Source organism: Hydra vulgaris, chromosome 13, assembly GCF_038396675.1.
Source record: "Hydra vulgaris chromosome 13, alternate assembly HydraT2T_AEP".
Lineage (NCBI taxonomy): Eukaryota > Metazoa > Cnidaria > Hydrozoa > Anthoathecata > Hydridae > Hydra > Hydra vulgaris.
The window spans coordinates 11,203,673-11,215,000 of record NC_088932.1 but is presented as its reverse complement, the minus strand read 5'-3'; the positions used below and the strand labels follow the sequence as shown (position 1 = coordinate 11,215,000).

The 11,328-nt window shown below is 28.8% G+C and overlaps 1 protein-coding gene across 2 annotated transcripts in view; it reads left to right on the top strand.

Moving 5' to 3' along the window:
* The window catches only part of LOC100205617 (recQ-like DNA helicase BLM), a 70,698-nt gene that overhangs the window by 58,930 nt on the left and 440 nt on the right, over positions 1-11,328 (top strand). For both annotated transcript variants that reach the window (XM_065815415.1, XM_065815414.1), the window contains exons 22-24: positions 1,715-1,927; positions 10,398-10,697; positions 10,878-11,068. In XM_065815415.1, coding sequence (XP_065671487.1) covers positions 1,715-1,927; positions 10,398-10,697; positions 10,878-11,068 — 704 coding nt within the window. The remainder of the gene's footprint in view (positions 1-1,714; positions 1,928-10,397; positions 10,698-10,877; positions 11,069-11,328) is intronic.

Below are 11,328 nucleotides of genomic sequence, written 5' to 3'. Positions count from 1 at the left end.
TAACTTTGTAACATAGCTTAAGTATGCCACAAATAGCAAAAAATAGTGTTATAAAGCACAATCATGTTTTATGTTGACAATTTAAGTTTTTTTTTTTTTACTTTAAATATTTTTATTTTTGTATTGCTTCAGATTTCCAAAATAATAATAATAATAAAATAAAAGTTTTAACAAAAAAATTAATGACTTGAGTTATTCATTTTTTGTGTGTTTTTAAAACAGTTAAAATAAAAACATTTTTGAATAAAACTTGATGTGGTTGTTTTTTATACATTTTGTGGTATAATTTTTTTTTTTTTTTACAGTATTTTTAATGAAGAGATAATAAATTTTTAAATCTTCATAAAATTCTGCTTCTTTTGAGTCCCAGGTTGATATTTTTGATACTTTTGAAAAATATTCAGGGATATACTGAACTCAGTGAGTAATAAATGGGCATTGGGGCGACCTTTTTAAAAAAGTAAATAAAACCAATGACTTTAGTTACTTAAAAACCAAAGATCACATATTTATTATACATGAAACTTGGGATACTAATCTCAACACCGTTACATGCTGTTAACTTAAATGCTGTCCCAGAAAATCATGCTGACTGTCCTAGCCCACTTAGGAGGTAAGAATATCATAAAAATTTATATAGATGAAAATCATCGCAAGACCATAAGTGGGTTCTTGTGGATTGTTAGAAGTTACTGAAAATAAATATAATGGCTAATAAGTCAGCAGTAGAACAAAATTGTTGAAATCCATAATGATTTTTAGAGAGTTATTTAATTTAAGACTCATATTAAAAGTTTGTTAATTAAAGGCTCATACTAAAGCATTTTATAAGTAGTTTTTTTTTTTAGAATTGATTTTTGCTGTGAAAAAAGTGCAACCAACTGAAGTTATAGAAATATGTATAAATGTTCTCTACTGTGGCAATGGGTGCTAAAGTTTGCTTTAAATGACAAAGATATAAATATACTAAACTAAATTGGTATCTCTATTGGTAGCTCTCTATTGATCAACTAAATTGGTGCCTCTATTGATCAGCTAATTTATTGTCTCTATAGGCTCTCTATCAACAGTTTGATCTTTTAATCTACTTAAAAAAAAAGCACTAAATTTAAACTTAAGTTACAAATTAAATCCTACAAGTACCTACACATACCTTTATACAACCTAATAAAGCCAAAAATCTTTTATAAACCTATAACAAAGGTATATAAATAAATTCTATTACAAACACTAACTATAATGCAACTTACTCTAAAACAGTTCTTTCTGAAACTACTAAAAAAACAAATATTAAGAAATGTTAAATAACTGTAAGGATAAATGAATTGTATTATAAATATAAACTGTGCTTTAAAGATAGATACAAAAGCTCCTAACAGAGCCGCAATTAAAGAATAAATTTAAAATGTTGTCTCATCTTTAAACACTTATTAGATTAACACTTATTAGATTGTACTGAAGCCCTCACAGATTGCCATTTCAGTATGGCATCATCAATGGCATTTCATGCTAAGTATGTAAAGGTGTTTGTAAATATATAAATGTTATATATTTACAAATATCTTCACGTACTTAATGTAATGACTGTAAATATGTGATTATGAATAATAGTTTAAAATTAAGAAGAAACAGGTTTCAATGATGTATTTATCATTTTTTGCATTGTTGTATTTGCTTAAAGCTATAAAATATTTACTATTTTATTTTAATGTAGGGAAAAGCAAACATCAAAAGTAAGGCATATGAAAATTGCTTATTATATAATAAAGGAGAAAGATATCAGCGCAATGATGCTGAGAGATTATTCCGCAGTCTTGTGCTCAATCGCATACTTTCAGAGGAATTAGTTATTGGTATTCACAAGCAAGTGATATCTTATACTAAGTTAGGTCCAAGAGCTATGGAGGTGATCAACGGAAAATTCAAGGTTTTGTTTTAATTTTTACAAAACTTTTAGTTTTTTTTTTAATTTACTGTATCATTGTTATTGTTTTTTTAAAGTTTTTTTGCTTAACTTTTTTACTTTTTTTTCTAATCCTTTTTTGTGTAAAAAAAAAAAAGTTTATTTTGATTTGCTGATTTTGACATAGTTATTTATTACTTTCAAAATATTTATTTAAAATTTAAATTGAAATATTTTCAATTAAATTATTTTTAGTTTAATTCTTATAAATATGTTTAAACTTATAAATACTAATCATTTTTTTTTTTAGTTATGATTCTAAATTTAGTCAATTAGAAGTTGAAATTTATTAATTGTAATTTTTTTATTAAAATTGTTTTTAAAATTTAAAATTAAAAATTTTTTATTAAGATTTTTAATTTTAAAATTTTTCTACCTAAGAATCTCTTTAAACATACAAACATTTTTGGTCTTTGCAACTTCTAATGTCAGATAATTCCTGATAATTTGAAGTTAACAACTGAGAAAAACTATATTGATTTTTTATATATAAGCGTATATCAGGTTTGGTGAATGATGAGTCACAATGATTGGTAAATGATGAGTTGCACAGGTATTACTAGTCCTATAATGAGTATAAGTGGTGTCTAGTACCAAGTGGTACTAGACATAATTCATGAGCAACATGGCACTTGTTACAGATGGGCAACATAAACTTTAGTGATGAGCTTTAGCAGAGGGATAACATGAGCTTTGACTTGTGTTTGATTCACTTTTTCTTCGTTGAGAACTCTCGAGAACAAACATTTTTTTATTATTTCAAGAAATCAATGCAAAAGGGTGCTGTCTGACACAATGCTCCAAGCTTTTGAGAATTCAACATACTTCTAACATCTTATCTTGAGTCTAACAACTTACTCTATGACAATCAAAATACAGATTTCCATCCTCTCATTCTACTTCTGTTATGTAATTCTTGTAATTCTATTGATGGTATGTAAATCTGCTGGTATGTAAAATCTTTGAATCTTTAATTTAACAAACTTCTAATATCTTATCTTTAGTCTAACAACCTACTCTATTTGTAAAACACATTGTTTACTCTGGCATTGAAGCCAGATTGATTAATGTCTTATAATAGATTAAACTGTTTGCTGGGACATCAGGAAAAATGTGATTGTTAGATTCAAAAGATGAATTTAAGGAAAAGTGTTTTTTATGTAATTTTAACTTATCCTTGAGAGAGTTAATAGGATCAGACGCAGATTCCATAATAATAATCCAGAGATAATATTCCATAATATTCATAATATTCCAGAGATGGAGTATTAGACTTTTTTTAATGGCATTATAAAAGACTTTCAAATATTTTCTAGAACCTAACTTTTGGATTTAATGACAAGCGAGGCATGAGTCAGAAACTTTGGTTTCAGATCGAGAGAGTCAGGGGGGATTAAGAAAGGCAGAGGCTTTCCTTACCTTAAAAGCTGAGGCTTTTAAGGTAATTCTTTTTTTTTAATTAAGGTAAATTCTTAAGTAAAGAGGTTTTTTAAGTAAATTCTTTTCCTATGATACTAAGTCAAAGTCATGATTTGTTTAACTTTTGTTTTTTATTTTAATTTTTTTTAAACATCTTTATTTTCAACAAGGCTGCCACTATTGGAATAAAAAGTTATCGGAAGAGAAAAAATGAAGTTTATGAAGCAAGTTAGCAATTAACAGACAACTTAAAAGATTACAAGTTGAATTAATTAGGAAAACAAGCAAGAAAATAAGTTTTTTTTGTAGCACATAGAAACAGTCGCAGTAAAATGATGAGACTTAATTGAATGATCACTAGAATGAATTTTAGTTAATGGAACCCTTTCAAAGAAAAAAAAAGAGGAGCAACATAACAACTATGTGACAAAGTTTGAAGGTTGGCTGCAAGAGCAGGTCCAACTATGTTTACAATGCGTTTTTGCACCTTGTCTTAAAGAGAAAGGGCATACAGAAATCTGCTCCAGATATGACAACAGTATTTCATACAAGGATGGATTAGAGATTTAGACGGAATAGAGATTTAGACGGAATGAGATAAAAAATAAAATCTGGAGTCAGAAAATGGTGAGCACAATAAAGAGATGCATCCTTAGCAGAAGTCAATTTTGCAAATGGTTTGATATATGGTTTCCAAGAAAGATCAGAAGTAAGAGTTAATCCTAAAAGAAGGGTAGATGACTCAAGTACATTACCAATCTTAAATTTAGGAAAATCTAGATTGTTGTGATAAGGGTAAGCTGAACAAAAGTGAGTTTTATCTGAGTTAAAGTTCACCAGCTACTGAAAGCCTCATGCTTTAGTAGAAGTGAGTTTCTTTTTTAAGATTAAATGTAAGCAATAAGAGAGTGTTGGCTTCTTATCAAGACATGAATAAATGGTAGTATCATCAGCTAATAATGCTATCTTATATGTGTGAATTTCTGAAAAATCGTTAATGTAAATTAAAAAAAGTTCAGGAAATGAAAAGAATTGTACATCCAGGACAACTTTTCATTGGCGATAGCTCAGGAAGCATTTAATAATCTTAAAGTTACCGTAAGAAGAGAGCTTGCGGTGAAGAACAGCGTGCCAAATTTTTTCAAAGGCACATGTTTTTTTTTTTTTTTTTTTTGTTATTTACCTCCTCAAGGCCAAGAAGGCCACTACAGATGAGGAGGCTACTTAATAGTGGTTATAACCCTCTCTCAACTCTATAACTCCGAAACACGAACCTTGACAAACAAGGCCGCTGCGCGGAGAAACAAGTTGAGCGCGGTACTACCAGGGACGTGGTGGGGATCGAACTCAGAGCCTCTTGCTTGTAAAGCAAGCGCTTTACCACTGCACCACTACCGCATGTATATAATGCACGATAAAACTTATGGGTTGTTACCGTTAACAAATCAGCAGTAAAATGAGAAGATCGAAATCCATATTGATGATCAAAAAGTAAGTTATTAGATTTATGATTAAGTGTTTGTTAATTAAAGGCTCAAAAACCTTACTTATGATAGTAAGAAGACTAATAGTAGGGTAGTTAGGTGAGTCAGATTGCTCTCCGGAATTTTTTAGAATAGGGATAACAGATGCTGCTTTCCAGCATACTTTAAAACAAAACTCTGATAAGCGCTTGTTAATTAGTTATGGAAGTAATGGTTATGTTCAGAAATTGCAGCAGCACAATGAGGGGAAAACCATAGAGAAGAGTAAGAGCTTGACCTAAAATTGTTGAGAGGGAATAAAAGGTTCCATGCCAACTTGAATCCAAGAGAATAAATAAGAAGCACATTTGTCAGCAGTAAGATAAAAGATTTTAACCCAAGCGCTATCACCAAAGAAAATCATGGAAAGAGTTCCAATCAGCTTTAGGGTACTTGTTAGTGGTAAGATAATAGAGGGATTCTGATGATGAAAAAGAATGAGATGGTGCACCTGACTAGGATCAGAAACAAGACATAGAGAAGGTAAATGATTCGGATTGTCTGGAAAGCGAGTTGGAAAGTTGACTATTTGTGTTAGAGATTGAAAAAGGCAAAAGTTGTGGCCTTAATGTGTCACTGCACAGTGGGCCAGTAGGTGGACAAAATGGGAAAAATTTTAGTTGTCTAATCTTGAAAACCTATTTAATTTTAGTATCTACATATATTAGGAGAAATCTATTGATAATTTATTTATATTAAATCCCTTACTTACCAGGACTCTAAGCATTTGAATATTGAGATAAAATTAAAAAAAAAAAAATTATAAATAAGTAATTAACGGTGACATCAACGTTGTGTTATATTTCAATTACATCTACGTTTTTGAAACAAAAAATTAGTACATGTTATTCTAGAGTATTTTGAGATAAGAAAAACCAATGTGTGAAATAAATTTGTTCTAGCATGTTATCTCAGTTATACTTTGAAAATCACAGATTGAAAAAAAAAATTTCTTAAGAAACTTATTTTTTGCCGCACGATAACTAATAATTACCACAATTTGCCATGTGTTGTCTTATATTTATTTGAGCTATATGATGCTTCAATCGAGTTTTAATTGATTGCTCGTCCCCTTAAATCCCCGTTCAGATTTTATGTATGTTTTAACTTGGTTGCTATGGTACTAAATTTTGCATAGCAACAACTCATTTTTACATTAACGTTGTTTTAACAGTATTTTACTTGCGCTAAATACACAATATTGGGGGTATGTATTAAAATGAGATTCAGAATTCTTATGAGGTTAACTTTTTTTGGTTACTATGGATACCTTACTTTGCATAACATAGCAACAACATATTTTCGGTAGTTGTTAGTAATTTAATTACTAACACTGACTGTAATTTAATTACTTTTAATTTTAATTACTAACACTTGTAGTAACTTAATTACTAACAAGTATTAGTAGTCCAGGCGGCATATATATTATAACATTTTACTTTTAAATACAAAATATTTGTTACAATAATTATTTAGATATGGTTTTGTTAAACTTAGACATTCATAATTTTCTCCAAAAAAACAATCATAGTATTTCAAAACAAAATATTACTGAAGATATATTAAAATTTATTCAGCCAAAATTTGCTGATTTTAAAGACGTTGATTTTAGACATGCTGTTCAACGATTTGTTTACTTGTATAAAAAAAAGTGGAAATCTGCAAGCTATACTGTGAAAAGTTTTGAAAAGAAGTTTGTGAACTGGCTTAATGAATATTTAATTGTCAGAAAAAAAGACAATGAACCAACTGCAAGTAGACGTGGTCGAAAACCAGTTGCATTTGATAATAGTTCTAATAAAACTAAAAAACGGCATGTATCTTGTTTAATTGAATCTCATTCATCCAATGAATTATTTTTTGCTGCTAATAAAAAATTTAGAGATGAATCTGTTGTTATTGCTGCCAAGAATGTTTTAAATATATCAAATACAGATAAAGCAACTAAATATTCAGCAGACGAAGCACTGGCTTTAATAATTGATGCAAGTCTGACAAAAGCTTCCTATCAATTGATTAGAAGCGGAGCCTTGGAGAAAGAATATAACATCTACCCCGCTTACAATGATGTCAGAGATGCAAAATTGAAATGTTATCCTGCAAACATAACAGTGGAGGACTATTCAGCTTCAGTTCCTTTAAAAGATTTAATGACTCATACTTTGCAAAGAATCTGTGCAGTTCAGGAACCTGTGCTAAGGCACTTGATATTGAACGACAAAGCAATAAAAACAATGACACTAACGTGTAAGGCTGGTTTTGATGGTGCTACTGGCCAAAGCATTTATAAACAAGTTTTATCAGAACCCGACATTAACAGAGATTTAAAGCGTGAAGAATCATTATTTATTACTTGTCTTGTCCCATTGGATTTGACTGGATTTAACAACAGCAACGAAAAGGTGCCTATTTGGAGAAATCAAAAGTCGTCCTCCACAGCCTATTGTAGACCCATAAGATTTGCATACAAAATGGAATCCAAGGAATCTGTGATTGAAGAAGATCAGTACATTAAAAGTAAGATAGAAAGCTTGGGTATGATTTTATTAGAGGTTTGCGGATCTTCTATTGAAGTGAATTGTATTATTGAATATACAATGATTGATGGGAAGGTTCAAACAATATTATCTGAAAAAAATAACTCATACCAATGCTGTTCAGTGTGTGGTGTCTCTCCAAAAAATATGAATAGTCTTGATATCCTTAATATAGATTATACTAACAGAGAGTTCAAATATGGTCTTTCCAGTCTTCATGCATGGATTCGATTTTTTGAGATGTTATTGCACATTGCATATAAAAAAGAAACAAGAAAGTGGCAAGCAAGATCTAAAGAACACAAAGAAAAGGCATCTGTAGCTAAACAAAAGATTCAGACTGATTTTATGAACAAAATGGGACTTGTTGTTGATTTCCCTAAAAGTGGTGGTTCTGGAACAAGTAATGATGGCAATACCTCAAGGCGTGCTTTTGCAGCATATGAACAAACAGCTGAAATTCTGGGTATTGACTAAAACCTTATATTCAGATTTTACATTATCTTGGTAACGCTCTCTTCAGGATATGAAATAGACTGCTTAAAGTTCAAGGATTATTGTTTTGACACTTTTAGACTATATGTGTCCCTTTATCCATGGTATTACATGGCTCAATCAGTTCACAAAGTATTGATACATGGACATGACATAATTAAAAGCCTTACATTACCCATCGGACTTATGTCAGAGGAAGCTCAAGAGGCTAGAAATAAAGACTTTAAATCTTATCGCGAAAATTTCAGCCGAAAAACATCCAGAAAAGCAACAAATACTGATCTTATCAATAGACTCCTAGTTTCCAGTGATCCTGTTATTTCATCATTGCGTAAATCAACATCACACCAAACAAATCATAAAGCATTTCCTTCAGATGTTTTACAATTACTTAAACAATCTTCAAACGATATTATTGTTTTATAATTTTTTGATGTAATTTAAAATTGATAACGTTTTCTTGCACTATTTTTTGCTTTTATTTTTCCTAAAACATTATTTACCTAAATACTCAATTTTTATTCAATATAGGTGGGTCAAAAATCCGATAAGATATTCAAATATCAATTTACCACTTTGTAACTAAGGAAAGTATCCGGTAACTAAGCAATATAAGTATCCATAACAACTAAATTTAAAAAATTATCACTTTTGTAAGAAGTGTGATCTCATATTGGTACTCATGCCAAACTTAGTGAATATAGCACTTATAAAATATCTGCAGATAACAAAGTAGGTTGTTGCTAAGCAAAATAAAGGTATCCATAGCAACGAAATAAAAAAATATTACCTTCATAAAAAGCGCAGACATCATATTAGTACTCATACTAATTTTAGTGAATATAGCTCTAATAATAAATTAGTTATGAATTTTGTCCAGTAAAAGTGCATTCTGGCCCACTGTGCACTGGTACTAGAGTTAAGCCAATCAGTATGAGGAGCATTTAAGTCACCAACAATAACTTATATTATGGTGCACATCAGAGCAGATGAAGATGAAAGAGATCCTAAACTCGTTCAGTGTGAGGAGCATTAAAATCACCAAAAAACAACATTAACTGGCGTATAAAGAAATAGACCTTGTTAACTTTATAATAACATGGAAAAGATACACAAGCATCTTTTTGATATTCTTGATCAAAATTTTTATCATCTTTTTTTAAGAATAATTTTAAAAACTTTATACAACAATATTGGCTTATGGATAAAAGGCTTTGTCAATTTGATCAGAAATAACATTGAAAAGAGTGCAGTCTTGAGATTAAAGAGGGGGATATTGAACGAAGAGAAAGGTGATAAAGTGAAGTGGTGTTAAACGAAGCACATAGAAGAATAGTCTGTGGATTCAAATCTAGTTTCTCTATAAATGGGTGAATTCTAACAAATGTAATTGCTCAGGTCAAACATGTGACTATTGCAAAATTTTCTTTACAAATTAAATGAAGATACCATCAGTACAAAGATCACAAGATCAGACAGCTGAATTCAAATAAGTCTTAGAGCTAAGAATATAATATATTCTGGAGGTAATATACAATATATTACAGAGGTAATATAAAGGCATGCAGCTAACTTTTGTACTTTCATGCTGGTGTATAATGAGGAGATTATGAAAAGAAATTATTAATGATCCAAAAACCATCAAAATGTTAACCTACAATGTTAAATTTAGGAGTAATAGACTTTTGAAATAAACTATTTATAAAGTAAAGTTAAATTCACAATCAGATTTCAAATTTCATCAAAATATGATAATAGAAATTTAGAGCCCCCCTCTTTTTTATTAGGTGATGGGTGAAATCATTTCAAAATCATCTGTTATAACATTAAATGGTAGATTATTGTAAACTAAACATTTTGAATTTTTTAGAAAATTTTGAATGATTTGAAAAGTTTTAAAAGTTTTTAAAAATTAGAATTAAAATTTTAATTAGTTTTTTTTTGTCCTGTTATAGCTTGTGCTTAAAAAATTTTCTTGTGAATGAAAAAACTGAAGTCAACTTTTTAATTGAATTTTTAATTTGCATTAGGTTGGAAAAAAGTTTTTTTTAACCTATCTTTTTATTATTTATTTTATTTAATTTAAAAAAAATGAATTGGTTAAATAAATATTTTTAAATAAAATCATTTTAATATTATTATTATTATTTTTTTAACCTTGTAGGAAATAGTTGCAGTTTTATATTTGTTTTGAAATTTTGGAAATTAATAACTTTTATAAATCATAAAAGTTTTAATTTTTTACTATAAAAAGTTTTTACCCAGAAAATTATATAATTATAAAATTAATAACATTTAATATTTTTCGTTTCTGCTAATAAAACTTTAGTTGAGTTTGCAAATTTTTACATCATTGTTACATTTTTTATTATTTGTGATTTTTTTGATATTTAGAAAATTTCGCCAAAATATTTCAAAGTTATTTAAAATTCAAAGTATATTGAAGTATATTTCTTAAAGGTTTTTCTTGATGTTCATCAAAAGAAGAAAACTGTAGTCAGCGAAGCTAAAAAGCGAAAATCTATGGATGTGACTGAGTCATTTGAACTTTTTCAGTTAAAAGAAAAATGCATAGAGGAGTTAATTGAATTGAGAATACAAATTGCAAACCATAATAATTTATCAAACCCTGAGACTATTTGTGGAACAAATGTTTTGCATGGTTTAGCTGAAAATCTCCCATCAACTATTGTAGAAATGATGGCATGCATTGGAGTTACAGAACATTGGTTTCAGATGTGGGGCGATGATTTTCTTGATGTATACTTTTAACCTATGTTATATATACTTGTATTTATTTTTCATGATGTATACATTTAACCTATATAATATATAATTGTTATTATATATTATTTACACTTTTTATTTGTTCCTTTTTTATGCTTATTCAAATAATTTTAAATATATAACTATAAATGATCACTAAAATATGTTTTTTAGGTTACTAAAAAGTACAGTGAAAAGGCAAATCTTATATCTAAAAGTAAAAATAATGTTCCTAAAGAACTTGTATCACCTTACTTTCAACCAAATGATGCTGGAGATACAGGCGATGATGGGTTATATTATGATGACCAGCTGCCACCTGCTAAAACATTCAAAAAAGGAAGATTTAGAAAAGGTGCTCGAAAGTAAGTAAAATCTTTTTTTGAATATGATTAAAATTTTCTGATAAATGATATGAAAAGATGGAAATGATGTGAAAAATTAGTGGTAGTGATATTAAAATGGCTAATTTTACTAAATAGTGTTAAAATTCAAGGTTTTATAAATTAATTTAATGTTGTTGTTAGTGATTTGAAGATCACTATCAACTTTAAATGTGTATAAATTGAAAATATTTTTTGTGGTGTAATTCAAAATTGGTACTTGTTGGTTAGTATTAGATGTT